General features: G+C 50.9%; 1 protein-coding gene across 1 annotated transcript; it reads right to left on the minus strand.

The window, feature by feature from the left end:
* Positions 1-1,162: 1,162 nt before the first annotated feature.
* Positions 1,163-19,789, minus strand: C2CD2L (C2CD2 like). Its single transcript, XM_040615882.1, has 15 exons — positions 19,465-19,789; positions 12,457-12,552; positions 11,840-11,959; positions 9,714-9,824; positions 8,759-8,872; positions 8,031-8,148; positions 7,752-7,875; positions 7,129-7,193; positions 6,397-6,524; positions 5,923-6,094; positions 5,053-5,154; positions 4,311-4,444; positions 3,509-3,791; positions 1,871-2,080; positions 1,163-1,628 (listed from the first exon to the last, which is right to left on the minus strand). Exons 1-15 carry the CDS (start codon positions 19,705-19,707, stop codon positions 1,567-1,569), a joined length of 2,082 nt encoding a protein of 693 aa, XP_040471816.1. The 5' UTR covers positions 19,708-19,789; the 3' UTR covers positions 1,163-1,566.
* Between the last annotated feature and the right edge of the window lie 921 nt (positions 19,790-20,710).

Genomic DNA, 20,710 nt, shown 5'->3' on the forward strand with positions numbered 1-20,710 from the left:
TTTCCCACACATGCCCAGCCTCACAAGGAATTGGTAGGGAAAAGAGGAAATAAGAGTCCCCCCATGCTGGCACACACCAACGCTTCCAATCCAAGGCCTGGGCAACTCTGGCCTTCCCCACCTCCACACACTTTCAAGAGACACCCCAAAATTCCCACCTGCAAATCCTTTTGCAGTAGCATACCAAACACATTCCAGTCTTTCAAAATGGCACGCAATGGCCATATCAAGTAAGCCCGGGTTTGTCAGTCTGAAGAACAAGACATGCTTTAAGCACGCTTTCAAGAGAACAACTACTTCAGTCGGTTGCGTCCTGCATTAAGGTGGGGCAACAGCCCCCGCCTCAAGAGGTACTGTAACAGCCGAGTAGAGCGAGCAAATCCAGTCAGGCCTATGTGATCACTCTTCAGTGATGTTTTTTCTCCCCTTTGCCCCATCTCCTTAACTCTATGACCCACAGGAGAGCAGGGCCTTCCATTCAAACCAGGCCTGCTGACAAGGCACGAGTGTTTCTCCGAAGAGTGTCATTATGCTACCCGAACAGAGCCTCTGGGGATATTCTCAATGCATGCACATCAGGAGACCGGGAAACCGTCCACCTAGAAGGGCAGTCTCCTCCCGTGCAAGAAGACTATTTTCTCCTGCACGCCTCTTGCTCTGCGAATACCCACTGCAGAAATGCCCACTGTTTGAACGTGGTGAATCAGGTTCGCTAAATGAAAGGAAATACCAGATGCAATCAAGAAAGGCTCCTTCTGCTACAGGAAACCCTTTCACCCAGTGAAAACGTGTAAACTCTTGCCTCCTAACCGCCACACAGCTGCAGGCTCCATGTCAGACTGCCTTTCGCTAGCATCACTACATTACTCGCCATTCATCCACAGTGCAGTGTTGGTCCTCAGCATGAGAACCACGAGAGGCCAAATGCACCGCAGATCCAGAAGATAGCCTGGTACCCCACCAGCAATGCCCCCAGCCACCCCCAAGGGAAAGGGTTCCACTTGTACGATAGCTGGTGTGCACATGCAGCTCTGCCTCGTCCCCATTCAGGAACACAGATTTGGAAGGAGGGCTGCATCACAGGGTGGCAGTACTGACAGCACCAACCACACATTTTTGCAAGAGCCCAAGCTTCTACAAAAACTCGCCCAGTGGTTATAACTTCATTCTCCTTGAAGACTCCTTCCTTCATCAGCATAGCACAGAAAGCAGGCATCACTCAGCACTGACCAGACCAGAAATTGTTCCAATTGCAGAGCCAGGTGAAGAACCACAGCTTGTTCTCCTGACTGCTCACAGCCGAGGAACGCATTGCCCCACACCACGCCTCAGTCAGGTTACGGCTTCTGCACCAAGCAGAAGCAATAAGAGTGTTTAAGAGGGCCAGCAACTGTGCCTTTCTCTCTTACTAGAAGAGCTGAGCAAGGCTACATCCCACACTTCTCGGCAATGTAGCCAACGCTGTAGTTTCTCAATCTTTAACTCTGAGGGTCGCCACTTGCAAGGCCTCCTCCTCGCTTTCCAAGATGCACCTGGTGATGCCAGACAGCTACGCAGGCACATTCTTCAAGGCAGCACCTTCGCAGCTCCTGGGACCCCCGTGGGGATTAGCATGCCACCTGGATTTTCTGGGAGTGCAAGGTGGGGTACAACAGTTGGAGAAGGCTAAAGCCAAGGCAGATGAGCAGCCTAAGCCCCGGGTTCGCCATCCCCACGTCCCCAAACGGTGTAAAGCACTGGGGTGTCTTCCCTCAGCCAAGGCTGGAAGGAACTGGAGTGCAAGTCACAGATACCATGGAGTGGGAAGACAAGAAAATAGAAAAGGATCTCTATGCAATCTTTCTGATGGGCTTCTTCCTTCAGTTCTCACCTGCTGTTATGCTGTCGCTAGCTTTGGGTTTGGATTTGGACTTGAAGGAGAAGCGCTTGATGAGGCGGCGGGAAAAGCTGCCGGCTTTCTTCCTGGCAGTGGAGTTGGCGGTGACATTGGACAAGTCATCATGTGACTGGCTCAGGCCCACTTCCTTCTGCTTGCTCCTTCTCCGGAAGATGAGCTTGGTACCACTCCGAAGAAAGCTAACTGCAGAGACAGAAAGGAAGAAGATGGAAACCACGATAGCAGCCTGCCCTGGCTAGTCTTGGGGGCAATAATGCACCCAGCCGCCCTTGGGTGAGCGGCAAAGACCTGTGCTGCCCCAAGCAGCAGAAGTGCACAGCAGGCTGGCAAATCCTGCTCACAACAGCAAGACAAAGTCTACATTCAAGACAGACCACAATACCAACTGCTTCATTCAGCACACCATCACATGTCCCCTCTACATAAACTTCCTTTGAGGAAACCATATCCTCCCTTCAGTGGAAGTGCAAAGTACGAATAGAAAACAAGGGAGAACGTCTGCATGCACAGACACTGGGAGGAACACACAATGGGGAAAAGGCCTCTCATACTAGCCTGTCTCAAGGGCTCCCAGATTAGCCAGACATCAAGCCCCCCAGAACTACCACTGGTTCCGAGACACGCCAAATCTGGAGACAAGTAACAGTGATGGCTCTGGATGTCTCATGCAGGCAGGACAGGATGTAGACACTAATCACCATCAACCCCAAACAGGTGCAAAAAAGCATATCCAAACCTGCATGCCATACAAAGATATAACAACAGTATTTCCTACAGAGGGGGCTTGCTTTCTATTCTTTCTCTTCCATGCCCTGCCAGGTTTCTCAAGAATCTGGGCCACACACCTTTCTACCCACTGACACGCAAGCAAGGGGCCACCACAGTTCAAACAGTACCTGGCTGTACCTGGGTACAACCCCACGAAATTTGTCCTGCTCTCATATTCTGAGCAATTGAGATTTTGGCTTGCACTTGTTTATGCTCAGTTTGTAGCTAACTGAAACCATCATGGCCACAAGCAGAGAAATCCAAGGTGCACCACCCACCTAATTGACACAAGCCTGGAAAGACCAGAACAGCAGCTTGTTTGGGGCAGGCCTGTTCCACCATTTAAAAGGAGAGGGTCTGTACGGAAACCCTATGGTACGGACAGTTCAGAGGCACTAGCTGCTTTGATGCTAATGGAAAAAGAGGGAGGGCATCAAGGCCCATACAATCCACATTGTTGGGTGGCTTCTGTTTCCACACCAGAGGCAGCCAAATTCAGAGGAGGAATCATTACTTACAGACACGCACCTGATCGGTGGACCCAGAGACCTGGGAGAGAAAACGGGTTTTCGGGAACACACAAGCTGCACAGGGTTCCCATGTAAGACAGTACAAAAACCAAAAAGGCCACAGGAATCAGACACCTGCAAATAGAGGAGTTTGGAATCGCTCCAGCGGGAAGCGTGGGACAGAGGCAGACTCCTCCAGGCTCCAGCAGAAGCAGCTCTTTACCATGTGGAAAGCTGGCCGCAGCCCCCACGCTTGGGTAGGGGAACTCGGACGTCACTTTGTCCTCACATACAACAGACTAACGTCAGCTACCATTTAATGGTTCATCCTTACCTTTGTGATCTTTCAAGCTCCTGGTCTCAAGGGCTCCTGTGGAGCCAGTTTCAGACTCAACATCTTCCACTGACGGTCTCTCAGATATGTCCGATCGCATTGTCTCATCCAGCTCCTGACTGGCCCTTTGTCCCAACAGTGACACTTCCAGCAGCTGTGATGATTCAGTAGAACTGTGCATCCGGTCAGCTGTCCCCTCTGCTGCAGAATCCCTGTATGCTGTGGCCTCCAGGGATGCAGCATAACCCAGAGAAAGTGCCATTTCATCTTGAGCAATAGGTACCTGGAGGGGGGGTTAGCAGGTCAGACAGACAGGAAGACAGGGTCTAAAGGATCGCATTCATCTCCAGTCCTTCATCCACACATACATAGGGATGCTCCAGTTCCAATCGTAAGTGCTAGACAGCACTGATGTGCAATCATCGCTCTTTTGCTGAAACATACTGGAACATGGCCAATTCCAAAGCATTCCACAGCACCTCCCCTCATCCTGTTGGCACGTCCAAGGAGACCCCCTTACATTCTCCATGAGGTTCCCAACCGGCTATGGCAGCTGCCTCCCTTCTTGCAGCTGCTCTTGGTGAACTCCCACTGGCAGCTGCCCTACAGACTGGCAAGGTACCTTTGACAGTCACCGGGAAGCAGTGACAAGCTGCAAGGAAGCAGCAAAACGGTTCTGCCAAGCAAGTCATCTGTGTGGGAACCTTCCCACACTGGTCCGCACAGGACAGGTGATTGCACACACGCATCCCTAGAAACAGCCTCCCACACTGGAAAACAGAGCCCCTTAACTATCAGAGACCTTGGAAACTCCTGAGATGATCAGCGTGCTGCGTTTTGTTGGGGTCTTCTTGGCGGGCTTGTTATTTGTCTCAGTTAGCTGCCTGATTGCAGTCTCAGCCACGGGATCCAAGCTGTTGGGCATATGGCTCTCCCCTGGGCACAAGAAAGATACCAATACTTGAAGTAACAACCTTCAGCAAGGGCAAGAGGTCACCTGTTGATCATGATGCTTGTAACAGGCAACTTAACATGCATAAAGGTAGAGGAAATAATTTATTGTGCACTTGCCCAAATCAGCTAAAGGAAGGAAGCTCCATATAGCTCTCTGCTCTTTTATGCACCTGAAAATCTTGATTTCCCACCAGGCGCATCATTAAAATATCCTTCCCACTCAACAAAGATTTTCAAAGACTCCCAAGAATTTGGCAGCCTTGGCCACCAACCATCAAAACGGCTGCTGTGCTCTGTCCCAGAGACAATCAGAGCCCTGAATACTGTGTGAGCAAAGCTCTTTGGGTCCAGATAGCCTGAAACATTCTCATCAAACAAGGAAACACCCAGTCACAGACTGAATAGCCAAAGTGCAATTTCTTCTACCTGCTCCCACACGCCACCACCCCTGCCTTCACTCGGGCACTTGGACATTCTCTTCCACAGGAGACACAGATGAGTTCAGCAACCCACATTCAGACTGCAGCTCTCCAAGAAAGACTAAGGAACCCAGTTGCTCCTGTAACAGCCTCAGATTTCCAAGGACTTACAGCTACTGATGGACAAGGGACTGTGAGGACAGCCGCTCTCCAAAAGCACCGTTGTCTTCTTTTCCATAACTTCCACCTTGGAAGGCGACCTCGATGGTGAATCTTCATGGTGAAAGAGAGGCAGAAACACAGAGACACCAGTAAGTGGAGATGAAGCTTAGGCAACTTCACTACTGTATCAAGGCCTCCTGCGCGCACTGTCAAAAAGCCTTACATGCGCATGGAGAGCCTGCAGAGGCTGGCTCCATGAGGCTTTGTGGCAACGAAGTAGCAAGAAGCCTATTGGAAAAAGACACATGAAGCAGCCCCAGCACGAGATCCCATTCATGCTGTTTCCCAGCCTCACCTCGTGGAATATCTCGCACCACATTCATCAGGATATCAGACTGCAAGCAGCAGCAATCACTAGCGAGCAAAGTCAGCACGCTTTTGGCTCTACATTCAGTATGTATGTCACTTCTTTAGCAGTGAAGAAAATAGAGGAAGAGTGGCAAAATGCTTAGCCCGACATTATGCAGAGGTTATGCAATAGCATACACGTTAGAGTCGGGCCCTCCCGCCACCAAAAGGCGTCAGAGAGGCTTGTCCATCTCTCACCTGCCCCCAAACACAGGGCTGCATCAATTCCCTCCCCCAGGGCTACATACAAATCTTTAGCCAGCCCCAAGATGCTAAAGGAACGGTGACAATGCCCATGTTCCGACCCAGGAGCTGAAAGCACCACACAAGTGCAAGTCTGCAACAACCATGACACACACTGGCTAAGTAGTTTTGCTACTGCCTGTGGAAGCGGCCTTGGGAATATGGCAGCTGAGTCTGCACCCCCACAGCAGCCACCCATACAAGACGTCTGTCGTGGGGCAGCCTCACCCAGTTTGCAGTCTGCCTTGGGCCGGGACTGAATCGTGGTGACAGTAGTCACGATGGTGCCATCGGGCATGATGGTCCGGTCCATCTCCACTTTCTTAGTGGGGGTGATGCTGGTTCGCAGAGACGTGGCCTGCTGAGCATTCAAAGAGGCAGGAGGCTCCTGGAACAGCACCTGCAAAGCATAAAGCACAGCTCAGAGAGACTCTCCTCCTCACCCATATGTCTCACCCAAGGCAGACATGTGGGTGACAAAAGCTGCTGCTCTGGGCACTGAAGAGCCATCCCCGCTACAGTGTTGGTTGAACAGAGGGAGGCTCACGAGCTGAGGGCCAGGCAACACCCCTCCTCAGCCTAAGGGTCTGCCAGTCCCCTGCGATGAGCCCAGGCACAGCAGCACTCGTCTCCAGCTAGAGGCTCACATCACGAACCCTTTCAGCACGTGCATTTGTGCTGAGCTTATGGTCACAAGCTCACCTCCAATACAATGGTAGCTTCAGCCGTCAGCGACCACCCAGCTCCTGGGGCCAGTGAGCAGACCTGTCTCCTGGACGGTTGTTTGCCCAAAGAATCAAGCAAAAGTATGGCATGTCCCAGCACCACGCCTGTGAGAAGGAACAGGAGAACAAAACACACATGACCTCAACACCTCAGATGTCTCCAAGGCAACCCCTGCTTTTGGGAAGCAGCCTTTCGGGCCAACAAAGCAGATCCGCAAGGACTCCAGCAGTCCCCAGGCTCAAGGGGGAGGAGGGAGCGGACAGCACTCCTCTGCTCCTCTTTACCAATCCAGAAACTGACTCCCTTAAAGAGGTGGCCGCTGTGCAGCCTCCATCAAAAATAGGTGCTGCAGTTTGTCCCTGACCAAATACAAATGAAGAGAGTTAACAGCCTTCTGCAATGTTCTTCCAATACACGGGAACAAATCCCCACATCCCTCTCCACACTTCAGAGTGGAGATGGGCGGGCCACGGGAACCTTCCAAGTACCAAAAAGGTCAGAGTTAAGAGCATTTCACTAAGAACAACAGACTCCAGAGTTACTTCATGCAGTCAGAGGCTTATCTAAAGTTGGGTATGAAAAATCCTTTGCAGAGCTCATGACACATTATACTGACACAGGACTGGTGCAGGCTCAGAGCACAGGAAGTCCCTTAGGCATTTTTGTCTCCCTGTCTTACAACCCCATCTTACAGCTGCCCGTACTCACTTCCCCCTCCATCACTGTTCCCCAGCACCTGTAGCTTCAGCTCTTTACTTCTAGGTCCCAACTCCCTGTTGAAACAGAAAAAGATAGGCTGGTATTAGGCAAACTTCACAAAACAGCCATGGAGCAGACAACCCTTCCATACCTTCCCTCCCTCAAATCTCACACACCTCATCACCTTTTCCAAAGCTCCAGTACGTGTGCGCTATTTTGGAGGACAACAACAAGGGGCAGCAAGCTACACAGAAGAGGAGTGCTCCAGTTCACAACCCCTGCAGGGCTGTGTAGGCTGCCAGGGGAAGCTGAGAGTGCAACCTGTCTGGAAGGCTGAGATTTATGCTCCAGGCTTCCTGCACCTGCCACTCCCACACACTGCCCACAGACAGTGCTTCTGCCCACCCAGTTAAAACACAGAGTGTCCAGGGGAGTGGGAAATATGTATGCACGTTGCAGGAAATCGCTGGAATTTGTAGTCCAGCGTGCAGGCAGCAAAAACACACGCTGCTCTGCAGTGCAGGCTTCACCTCCGCATTGTGCGCATCAGTTACTGTGGCATGGTAACAACACCCAGAGACTGTGCCAGCCTGCTTCCACCATAGACAGATGGAAGAAGGGCAGACACTTACAGAACGAGCTCCTCGCTCCACTCCATCTCTGCTGCTGCGCCAGCACTACCAGCCGTCACCAGCCTTGTCCGCTTCTGCTGTGGGGGGCTGTCTAGCTCTGCCACGCAGCATATCTCCCCAACTCCTGCAAATGAGGGACAGAGCGCACGTGTGCACTCATCAACACAAGGCAGCGGCTCAGCAGATGCACACCCCTCTTCCATTCAAACCCACCCAAAACATCCACTTGCTCCGCTCTCACCACCTGCATGCATGCCCCTGCAATGTTTTCACGCTTACCTCCCTTCCCCTGGCAGCCCAAGTTCAGCACTTGAAGATTCCGGAGCAACAGCTTAGAACCCAGAGGGGCTGCTGCTACTCTAGACAGGGACTCTTGAGGCAACTTGTTGCTGGGTACCTGAGGAATGACAAGAGCAAGACTGGTGCCTTTATTGTTCTCTTGCCAGCAGACAGCAGCCAGATGCATGTCACTCATCATTGCATCTACTAAGTAGCTCCTCATACCAATATAGGGGAATGCCCATGGAGCCATCAAGAAATGCTGCAGGTTCCCTGAGCTATCGACCTCCAGTGGGCCCCCGTGTTATTTCAGATGGGAAATTTAAGGCAGACAGGAAAAGAGAAAGGCAAGAAACAAGCTTGCTGGCTGCCAGACACATAACTGAAGACTACAAAAGACAGGCCATTCCACACCTGTAAAGGCTGCCCTGGATGGAACCTTGGTGTTCAGAGCAACAAAGAAACTGCCAAAACACAGATGCATCTCAGGCCATCCAGCTCCACCTCCACACAACTGGCACTCAGTGTTCAGGAAACAAGGTACAAACAGAGCTGCCCTTTGGAGTCTCTAGTTATCCCCATTCCCTGTGGGGCAGAAACTCCTACAACAGCACAGACCAGGATGCAGCTATCACCCAGAAGTGAGTCTGAACCCTTGGGTTCCTGCCTGAGCCTCAGCCCTCAGAAGTGTCCTGGGATACAAGAAGGACATGAGGAAAGCGCCTTACCGCACCGGCTCCAGCAATGCAGGCCTTCAGATTCACCACCATGGCTGGCTGTGTGCTGACAATGGTATCCTCAATCAGATCCTTTATGGTGGACAGATCCGCCCTCCCTTCATTCTTCTCTCCACAAATCAAGAGGAAATGCAGGAAAGTCATAACAACACAGACACACTTCCTTATACAGCTCCAACTGCCTCCCAAGCCTCTAAGATGCTACACAGCTTCCCGTATCCTGCACTTGCTATCCCCAGTGCTTACAGCTGCCGCGTAACAGCCGCAGGCAAAAGTAAGTTGTGTACATGCGACCAACTAAGCTTCTACATCTGTAGTCCACCTGTTGCAAATTTTGACAATACAGCTTCTACAGTTTGCCACATCCCCACTGCCCCGTGAGATACTACTACCATATTTTTGGGAGAACAGCCAAATACCTACATCTACTCAGGATAAAGCAACAAGCATGTTAATAAAACAAACAAATCAACCAACCTACTTAGATACAGAAGCACAAGCATGCCCGTGTTCACCTCATTAAACCTCTAACACCCACAGGTTCTGCACACTAACCTCTCAAACAGAAACCAACCTAACCAAGCAACCCACAGGGTAGGGGGACAGTGGGCAATCCAGGTCATTTTGCAATTCCACATCTAACAATGGCAGGAGGACCTACACAGACAAAGTCTTTTTTGCTACACAGACTCCCATTCGGCTGTTACACCAAACTCAGACAACAGACATTGGTACTGCTTTGGCCCACTTGAGGATGTGCTGTTTCAACAGAGCCAAGCTAATACTGATTCCAGGGTGAAAGAATGCCCTCCCTCAACCTAAAGGGCCATGACAGTGAACTGCCCACCTCTCCCCTCTGCAGAAGTCTTCCTCCTGGCTCAGTGCTGTTTCTGCCCCTCCCACCCCTCCTCCCCTCCAGTCCAGCCTCCCAGTGTCTGCCGCTCACCTCACAAAGCTGAAGTCTCGGAAGAACCGAAAGGTTAAAGTCTGGTCTGTCCTTGAACGCCCACGACACAAGGAGACCTTCATTCTGTATCTCCTCCAAGTGGATCTCCACCTGGCCCAGAACAAATACCAGTCAGGAACAGCTTCTGTTTCCATTAGGTGCTTTTTGCCCCACTTCAAATTCAGCAACTGAAAGGCCCTCGCACCACTGCAACAAGAGACAGAACACAAGAACGCAAGCAGTCCCAGTCCTACGAGAAGAAGCAGCTGCAGAAGCCTCCTTGCTCTGTAGTAGGATCTGGCTTCCTTGCTGCCTTTGGATGCCCAGGTGCCATGAGAGTGAAAAACAGCAGGTTAGTTATCTGGTTGAAAAAAAAGCCTGCAGGACAATCCAAAAGGGCAAGTCGGGCACTGACACAGGATATTTACTGAGCCATATTGATTAACCATTGCCAGACCTAAGTATGGCCATTTGTAAGTTGGCAACATGTCTCTAGGACATCATCTTCCGATTGAAAGCTCATCCAGGTCACCAATAGTCTGCAACAATAAACCAGACTGTACGCTATCCCGTCGTTCACTTGCAAAGTTGCATTCCCATACAGCTGAAAGGCATCACTAATGTAACAAACAGAAAGAGAACCACACAGGAATAATTCCTGACCCAGTATCTTCAGTAAAAACAAGGGAATTAAATTTAACATAGTTCTAAAGCAGGGGTCCTCAAACTACAGCCCGTGGGCCGGATACGGCCCCCAGTATTTACAGAAACCCCCCCCCGCCCCGCCCCCGCTGGGGGTGAGGGGGGGGAAACCAAGCAGCCGCAGATGACTGCCTGCCACTTCATCCGCGCACCAGCCCCCTGTTTAAGAAGTTTGAGGACCCCTGTTCTAAAGTAACTGACAGACTGACATTTATTCACCATGAATACAGAAGGTCTTCAGTCGAAAGCAACCGATCTGGGACACAGTAGCCAGGCAAGTAACCAACAAGGGGTGCATAAAAGAGGCAAGGCACGTTTGGGTATACAGTATTCCGACCAATGGGCATATGGGAACCTCACCAGCATTTCACAACGCAGCAGAAAGACCTCAATTAGATCACCACATACAATTCTCTACAAGAACTATCAACCCAAAGCTTCAGCAGGCACAGACAAAGAGACCTAGGAAACACCAGCAAGCAGAGGAGCAATTTGATGAGATGTGACAAAGGCCACCTGGCTCCCAGAGATTACACAAAGATAAGAAGTGACCGCAGTTGCCATCCATGACAAGACTGGCATCAGGCATGCTAAACCTAGAAGAGAGAGAGGAGCTATTTAAACAACCATGAAAGGGAGGCACAAAACAAAACTAGGATGATCTGCTAACCACAGGTTGAAAATTCTAATAAAGCTCCAGAGCACAAAGGGGATCTAGAACAACCTTCTGACTACAATACCTGCAATAGCAAGGGATTGGCTTCTGCTACCACAGAGGTACTTACAATTTCGCCATACCTCCCTATAGCACGAACAAGCACACGGTCTCCACACAAGATACCGTCTACAGTGTCAAGCCCTTCTTCACAATGGGAACAAAATCACATTCCAGAGAAGAAAATCCAGCCAGAAAGCAACTATGGAGTTACCACTCATTGCAATGTCACAGAGCTTCTCTTCTGGAAGAAGCATCTCCAATATTTGACACACACAAAAAAAAGGTCTGTATCACGTTCTTGTGAATGTACTACAGGGAGCACTGACAAGCAATCCACTCCTCACCGCGGATTTCTTTCTCACACCAACAACCAGGACACCACTTTAACTGTACATATGCACAGGATGCACCTTTCCCTATCCATAATGCCACAAGAAGAATGAACTCTGTGGACTTTTCACCTCTTGAAGACTGCTTAAGAGCACAGTATAAAATATTGCCATGCCTCAGATCTCTCTGGATTGTGTTAGGGCTACATTATGTAGCCAAGATCTGCAGAACAAGACTCAGAAAACGGGACTCGGCATGCAGATCAGGAATATTTGCCACCCCACTAAATGACAGTGACTGCATGCTGCTGCTTCCTCGACTGGCGTGGGGCCACGTGAAAGAACAAGGAAAACGGCTAACCATTTACAACTGTTACCTGAGCCTGCAGCACAGCCAAAGTGATGTGGTAGGTGTCCACAGAAACAGCAGCTGGGGACTGCTGAGTAACTGAGACGGGGAATTTCACAGCTTCAGCTGACAGATGGCAGTACAGCACCTGGAGAGGAAAGGAAGGAGATGAGTTTATATCCCTGGCAAGGAGAGGCAGCTCTGTGATAGCAAAACCTCCAAAAGCCATAGGTAAGGTTGACCCATTGTGGCAGGGAAGAAACATCCGGTTGACTCTCAGGCCCTGTTCTGTACTGCGAACCTGCCAGTTCAGACTCCACATGTGAGGCAGTAAAGACATACTGGTGACGGGAGCTCTCTCCTCTCTACTGTGGGACCCTGATATTCGGGCTCAGCACCCATACGCCCCAGCTCCACCAACACGTGGAGCTCTCCCTGTGGCTCTCCCAGAGCTCACCAATGCACAGCCCCAGAGCTACAATCTCACAAGCCTGTCAACAGGCCTCCAAGCTCAGCAACAGACCTTGCCCAAAACTTTCCTGGTTCCACCATCCCCACTGCAGGGGCCCCAGCAATCTCTGTAGAACATGCTAGCAGTCAATGGAGAAACCCCGCACCGTACCATTCAGAATGGTAAAGCCTTACCATGCTGTGGTCTGACTCTCCCTTGCACGTCACACGACTTATATTTGCATCTGGCGGTAACTGAGGACCCTCTTCAAATGTGATCTGCACAGAACTCTATGGAAAGAGAACCCTGTTAGCTCCCAGTGGTTAAGGTACCCCTGATAGCTTCAAAGAGGACAAACAATTCTGACGTGGGGCCACAGAGACACTCCAGTCTGTTTCCACGAATCCAGCCAGCATGCAGAACCATCGCACACTGCCATTCTACCCACCTTGGCTTGTCCATACAGAGAAAAGAAACAAGGTCTCCCATCAAGGCTCAGACTCACAAACACTGCATTAATTTCAGACAGGCAAGCCCAAATGAGAATGGGAAATTGTTCTGGATAGCGGTCAACTATAAGTCAAGTGTGTTAATGCTTCTTCATTACACAAGCTTTGCTGTTTCTTCTCTCTCTCGCCCCGCTCTGTGCTAATCCCGCCCTAAGTAAAGCAAAGCCAAACCAAACAAAAACCAACCCTACCAACACCACCACACCAAAAAACCCAATCAACCACAACAAAATCCAGCCTCAGGCATATGGTACATCAGCTCCTGTGCTCGACTTGTTCCCTTTTTCCACCCTCTCCTGGTCTTATTAGATTACACTCTCCACTGCAGAAGCATCCCCCCTCTTCATTTGATCTTTCCATCTAACAGGACCAGTTCTCTACAGAAAACCCTTCTCAAGAAACGCAAGACCAAGATAAAAAGTTGAGAGCATCCCTGCACAAAATGTATCCCTCAAAGACTCCCTCTGCTCACAAGAGGCAAAAAGAGAGAGCAAGCAGGTGATCTGAGGACATGGGCACAAAGCCAACTTCAACAGATCTCGTTACTCAGCCCGCTCAGAATGAACCGTATGCATGAGGTAGCATGAGTCTATATACAAACCAAGGGAGGGAGAAAACACAGAGGAAAAATAAAACGAGGGTAGCGTGCACTGGAAAGGCAACTCAAGCCCTTTCAAGTGTCTGCCCTGTTTTAAGGCATGTAACTTAAAATCCAAACAGGAAATATGAAATACCAGCTGCTAACATTTAAAGATCTACAGAAAAAAGCAATGCCCTGTGATCGAAGCTGCTCTCTCCAGTATCAGGGATGGGAATGAGACATGGCCAGGAGGCAGACTGACCCTCATCTGTGCACTGCCAGCTCTGTCAGACCTTGGTCCTAGCAGAATCTGCCCAAATACAGATGCTAGTGTGCTCTGACTACAAATGCGCTCCTATAAAGCTCCTACCACACATGCTACGTTTTCACATTCAGCACGATACAGAAACACAAGGAAGCGTGGGCAAATCTAGACCTGAATGAGATGAGGACATATTCTTCTAAAATTCACCAAGCTGAAAGAAGCCACACAGAAACAGCAAAACCACAGAAGGATACAGACTATCAAGAGGGAAGCAACTGAGCAGCATTCTTCCAGGACAAGGACTCTGGAACACTAACTAGCCTCCCTCTATTATCCTTTTACGGCAAACCGTGAGACTTCCACCCCAGTTTTGGCATTTTCCTTCCCCTTTCTTGGAACTACACACAAACAAAAATGAGACAGCACACGTAGAGAATGGTAAAGATAGCTCTTGGAACAGGCAATCAGGACAGGAAATCTATGGTTCTTCCCCAGCCAGACCAACAAGCCTGTGGAAGGGGGCTTATGAATCTTAGGGCCAAGACCCTCCACCATTCTGCGCACACACAGATCGCCTGACGTACTCACAACCAGCTGCTCCTCCACAATAATTCCACTATTAAACCCAGCTTTGCAGAGGCACATTTCCTTACGGCTTTTTGCTGAACTGAAGAAAAAGCAACAGCAAAAGGAGCTAATAATAAGTCTACCATGGAGAAAGTGAGATCACTCACTTCTAAGCATAAATCTAGCCCAAACTCCTCTGGGGACTCAAAAGGAGAGCAGGGGTGGAGTCAGACTGGGAGCAGGGAAGGAGGCACCATCAATTGCTATAAGCGCTATCAAGCCTTATGTCCCTTTAGATATATTGTCTGAAATAAAATTTTCAATTACAGTTAGTGCTTTCATACTAAGTCCTACTCCCTTATTGCTCAGCAGCCTCCTAGATTGCTTGAAAACGTAATTCCTCGGGGCATGCAATGAAGTTACTCAACGTTGCAACATGTTAGCGAAGTTCCAACAACCAAGACTAAACCTGTCTTACTTCTTCTGCTTCTGGCATGGTCTCCTAATGCTACAGGCTGTAACATGGAAGTTCTCATATAAGCCAGCAAAGAGCCCCTCAGCAGAATGCATGTCCCAAAAACTCAGGACCAAAGCACTAGCTAAAAGACAGAACACTAATTTTCAGTTGTTTTATCACCTGACAAAGAGATCTCTCAAACACAACTGCATTATAAAGGACAGTTGCAAATCTAGGCCAAATGTTACAATGCCATAACTTTCAATATGGATTAGCAAAATTTGGATGTGACTGAAATCATTACAGAAATAGTTATCTTGAACAATTACGTATCTCCACGGCTTTGCCAGCGTTACTTGGATTCAGGGCCCGCACTAGGTCTTCCACCTCCATCCCCAATCGAGGTCTGTGCCATTTCTCTGCGTGTCCAAAAGGATTTATGTGCCTTAATCCCCGGGCTCAAGGAGGAAACTCTAGCAAAAACATCATTGCTATCTCTTTCCCAGTTAGACATATCAGTCACTTTATTCCATTTTACAAGGCTGGGGCAGCAGGGAGCTGAGTGCTGGAACTCTGCAGCTCAGAAGCAAAGCATTGGCAGGAATGTAATGTCTGAGGGACAGGAGAAGAAAAGGGTCCGATGTGGAGTGTTTTTACGAGTTAAACAGATGTAAGCAGGTCCAGGTAACTCCTGATCTTACCCAGAATCCCCCAGAAGACACTCAGCCCCAGGGTAACCACCAGACCCCACCTCAAAGAACAGCTTTTACACCCAGAAACTCACTGCAGCAATGCCACTTTCCGAGTAGATGCGCTCTGGACAAGGAGCAACTGCAGCAGAAACTGAAGCGTGGCCCTCCAGAGGCCCCCATGCCATTTCAGTCATCAGCTAATCTTCACCTTATAGGAGTTCTAAATTCTGGAACTTCTAAATTTAGGTCATTTTGGTGAGAAACAGCGGAATTCAGCATGTGACGGAAGAGCGCAGCGTATCAGGCACAGGTGACTGCTAACACTTGGCCACTGCTGACACGCAACACCACTTGACAAGACAGGCATGGAAGGAGAGGGTGCATTTCTACAGGGGGAGGCACTTTGTGTATGTTCTCACCTTTGTTCAGGCCCTTGCCAAGTCCTCTCTCCAAAGAGGGAAGGCCTCTGCCTGTGCGTGCTCCATCCCAGAGAACAGCCCTCAACTTCCCATCAGGTGTTGAAAAGAGAAGAAGCAGTTGCCACAGCTTGCCCTACACAAGCCACCGTACTGAGCCAACCACAGAGGAGCCGCTAAGCGTCACTCCTGGCAGTGGTCCCCTCAATACAATATGCATCATATCAAAACAAACCTACTTTCAGTGACAAAAGAAGAGTTGGCTTTGAAGGTTCAACACCAGCATGATCTGTGGGTTTCGGCTTCCATACAACAAATCAGCTGAGCATATCCTAACACTCAGAAGTTTTCCAAAGCAAAAAGGACCACTTTTTCAGGATGTGGATCTCAGGTTCAATGCTGCACCTGGCTATTTGCATGAGCATGGGAAGGCAAGGGGGGAGAAAGGAACCGAGGCAGGCAGAAGGAAGAACTTTAGCAGCTAACATGTTAAACAATACCACAAGTTCCTTACATCTTACCCAGCGTAACTATCAAGATCATAATCTTACAGTACATAACCTAGCCTCATTTAGTTCCAGACAAAAGATTCAGCTCCAACAGCCTGCAGCAGGTAGTCCCACAACCACCTCATACAGCACCACCCTCTCATTCTTCCTGTACCTCATTCTGTAAGATCAAGAACATAGCCTTGTTAGTACTTGTTAGGCTACTACTCGTAATCAGTCCTGCCTTGTCTCAGAGGAGTCAGGCCCGTGCTCTGGACTCCTCCCACCCTTGGTATACTTAAGGGACTGTTTTCTAACTCTCTGAAGAGAGTACGATGAAGGTTCCTGATCTTGTTCCAAGTAACCAGTAACAGAAATAGGACCTGAACACAACAACAGGGCCAGTTGATTTTGGTGTTTTTTCTTGACCATCAAAACTTCTTACCCTGTTTTGGAACGGGCACCTTACCATTTTCTCAGTTGTCAACACCAAAGCGCAAGCAACTGACCACATTAAAGAAAATTAAAAGAATCACCAGAGAAGAATGAATTCACCAAAGCAGGCACAGCTTCGAGCTCCATGGTCAACTTCATCTTCACCCCTGCAACTGGCAGATCAACCACACCTTTGTGGAAAGAACCATTTTTCCACAGACCTCTTGGGAACAGAGCACTGGATCTCTTGAAAACCCATCAGAGGATAAGCTCATCCTAAAAACCAATGAACAACTGTGAATACTCTGTCCTTTGACACCATCAGAGCCTGGGCAGGGATACAAACATCCACTTCCCTTTTCTAACACTAGCCAACTAGATCGTAGATCTAAGGCGGGAAAGAGAGACCAAGCACTGCCACACCTCTGTCAAAAAGGACAATTTTACTTACTGCAAGTAGCAGCGAGAAGAAACTATGTCAGCCTTTACAAGTCAATCTAATTATTTGGTGAGTCAGTCTAACAAGGCAAAGGAGGAGGTGAGAAGTCACGCCACACAGAGAAGAGAGAACTTCAGGTGCTAAAGCAAAGGACTGAACACAATGGAATGAATTAGGAAAAAAAAATCTTTTCAAAAGGAAAACAATAGAAACTAGCTGGGGAGCATCAGTGAGGCAGGCCCAACGAACAGAAAAAACCTGTCCAAAACAGCAGCAATAAGCAACACCCACCTTCACGAGCAGGGTCCCTGACACACCTCAAAATGGGAAGACATGACATGTAAGACAAGTGTTAAGAAAGGTAACGTTCAGAACAAGTCAATTCCCTGATCCAACTGTAAGAGGCAGAAGATAGTACTCAGGGTACACAATCCTACAGAGACAGCCTATCCGCATTCATAACTGCACAATACTTGTAGTGGCTGATCTTACATATTTCTTACAAGAACAACACTTGCCTTGAGACACACTGCTTTTCCAAGCAGCAACGCACAACCATCTCACCTTGTAGAAGTGAGGGACAACAAAGTCTACCAGAAAACTCACCATTCCCACATGGCCAATACATGAACTACCGGCACCAGGTAGTACTGGCTATGCATTTCTTCACAAAACCTGTAATGGTCTGTGCTCTAAATTTACATTACCTGGCCCCAGGTGACTTCATACATCCTTTCAAAAGGAGCAGCGGATGGTATTTTTAAATATTCTCTGCCCTTTGATGCTTGACACCAGCAAAATAAAAACACTTCCAGTCTGATTCTGGAAAAGGAATACAGGCAGAGGTGGCTTGTTATGCGCAAATATCCCATTCCATTCATTTTCTACTTCCTAAAGCCAGGAGGCAACCACCATCTGAAGGTAATCACAGCCCTCGCTCTGCACCTTGAAGGAGATCATTTGGTTAAATCCTTTCAAAAACGGTTCTACTCTGTTACAATTAAGGACTACACAGAACTTAAGAACACAGCACTTGGCCTACGCAATTAAGATTTGTTCCATCTCATGCAGTTACTTTCAAGTATAGTTGCTTAACAAGCGTTATTGATCCTTCTGCTCTCAAGAAACCAGACAACACTATCCACTTTAATCAGGGAAACAAGAGGCCAAAATTGAACCGCCCCATACTACTGCTGCTGAAGTTAGGCCCTCCAGACTGCAGAGGACACTCAGTCAGGTTCCTCAGCCTTTATTCGAATAGCTGTATCGCACAGATGCGACTCAGCTGTAATTGAATTGGAGCTTTTCTTTTTTTTTTTGGAGTCTTGTAATTGAAAAGGAGTCCTCCAAAAAAAAAATCCAGATACCACACAGGTGACACGTAACAAAAACTAACATCTCTTCTTAAGTCACCTTCCTCAAAGATCCAATTCCTTCATCTCATCCCAGCAAGTTATTATCAGGGGATTACACTGAAACAAACAAAAATACAGTGAAATGAACAGCTACAGAACATATGCTGGATACACTGCTGCACAAACATTCCCAAAGGAGCCAAAGTCACGGTATTATCCACAGGGTTACACTTTGCAAAGCCTATTATGCTGATACAACTACCAGTGGCTGGGACAAGCAGTGATTTCTCATTCCTCCCCACCTTCACCAACTGCCTGATTTTTTCACCTGGTTGCACTGCACCGAGAGATCTGCTCTTCTGTCCTGCCTCTAGTTCAGAATTTAACTGGCGTTTTGTCAAAAGGGAAGAGCCTCTTCCAGTCTTCTCGGAAAACTCTAACACAGGTTCACATTGCATTCTTCAGGACTTCAACCTCCTTCTCTCCAAGAGCACTAGCTTTGTGCTAACCTTACTGAGCTCTTGGTTTCCCCATGCAACTGAACAGGAAGGTTCCCCGTTCCCTGCCAGGAGAAGGAGGAGACTGTAACAGACTCCAGGCTCACAGCTCCTGTGGGCAAAGCCCGCTCCTAGCAGGCAATGCCAGCCGCCGTCACACCACTTCCCCGTGGAGTCAGCAAGGCGAATCCTCTTTCACGAGCCTCAAACCCAAGAAGCGACATACGGGCAACGCCGGGAGATTACAAGGAATAAAACACTGAAATTCGGCAGAGGCTGCTGTAGAAACCTGGGGGCGGCTACACCAGCCGGGCACACCAGCCCAGCCCAGGCTAGGGCCGCAGCGCGGTGACTGCCCTGTGCCCCGCGCTGCCCCCGCGGCTGTGCCGAACGCAGTAACGGCTCCCCCAGGCCGAGGCCGCGCAGCCCCTGGCAGCGCCCGGAGCCCCCCAACAAAGGGCGGGCGGCCTCGCCCCCGCCAGCTTCCCGCGCCCCGCCGTACCCCGTGCCGCCGCGCCTGGCTGTTGAGGGCTCGCACCCAGGCCCGCAGCCACTGCTCCCGCAAGGACCGGAGGGCGAGCAGCGCGGCCAGCAGCGCCCGGGCCCCGGCCTCCTCCGCCGCCGCGCACCGCCGCGGCGCCCGCAGGGCCGCGGAGCGCCAGTATTGAAGCAGCCAGGCCGCGACGGTGAGCAGCGAGGCGGCGAAAAGCAGCACTAGCGCAGCCCAGCCCGGGTCCGACCCCATGGCGCCCTGCAGAGCCCCTCACGGCGGACCGGCAGGCATGGCGGGCGCTCCGCCGCCCGGCCCCGGCGCTGCGGCGCGGGCCCGGCCGCTACCACCTCCCACCGGGGAGGGGAAAGAAGGGAGGCCGGCCCGCCGCCCGCCTCCCGGCCCCGCGCTGCACGTGGGCCCGGCCCTCGCCCCGCCTGCGCACAACGGCCCCGCCGGCCTCCCCTCACCAGCCGGCAGCCTTCCTCCGGCAGCCTTCCTCCGGCGCCGGGCGGCGCAGGGGGTCTCCCTCCGCTCCCCGCGGCCTAGGGGCGGCCCCAGGGGGCAGGGGTCCCACCTTCGGTGCAGCTCGCTGCCCGGGCCGCCGCGCCTTTCTGCCGTGCCGCCGGCGGCCTTCCCTTCAGCCGCCCGGGCCGAGCTCCCTGCTGGCTGCCCCCGTGCCGGTTAAACACGCTGGTCTCGTACCGTCACGGTCGCTCTCAGCGGCGGCACCTGGCTCGTTCGCGCAGGGCACCGCCGGGGCGGAACCCTCTCGGCCGTCGCCAGCCCGGGCCGCCCCCGCTGCGCAGCCAGCACCGGTACCGGCCGCGGCCCGAGGTGGCGGTTCCCCGCTCCGGGTCTCTGCGCGACCGCCGCCTGCTCTGCGCTGCGGGTCCCCCCGGCAGTAACACGCTCGTTCGAAGCCTGATTAAAGTTTGTGAAGTCATTTCTGCGGGGGTCCGGCAGAGAGCGGAGCAGCGGCGGCTCCTCCTAGCACGGCAGCGTCCCGGGCATCGCCACCGGAAGCCACAGGGGGCACCGCCGCCGCCCCCCCTAAGCAGCACCCCCAGCCGCGGCTCTGCCTCAGCCCCCGCCCGCCCCCGAGGGGCCAGCAGCCGCTGCCGGCCCCCTGCCCGCCGAGGAGCTCCGGGTTTTTATTTTATTGGGGTGGCTTTTTCCAGCACCTGAGGAAACGCGTGGGCTAACGAAACGGCCGCGACCCCGCTCCGCGCCGTGGCCACCAGCAGGCGGAAACCCG

Source organism: Falco naumanni, chromosome 16 (genome assembly GCF_017639655.2).
Source record: "Falco naumanni isolate bFalNau1 chromosome 16, bFalNau1.pat, whole genome shotgun sequence".
NCBI lineage: Eukaryota > Metazoa > Chordata > Aves > Falconiformes > Falconidae > Falco > Falco naumanni.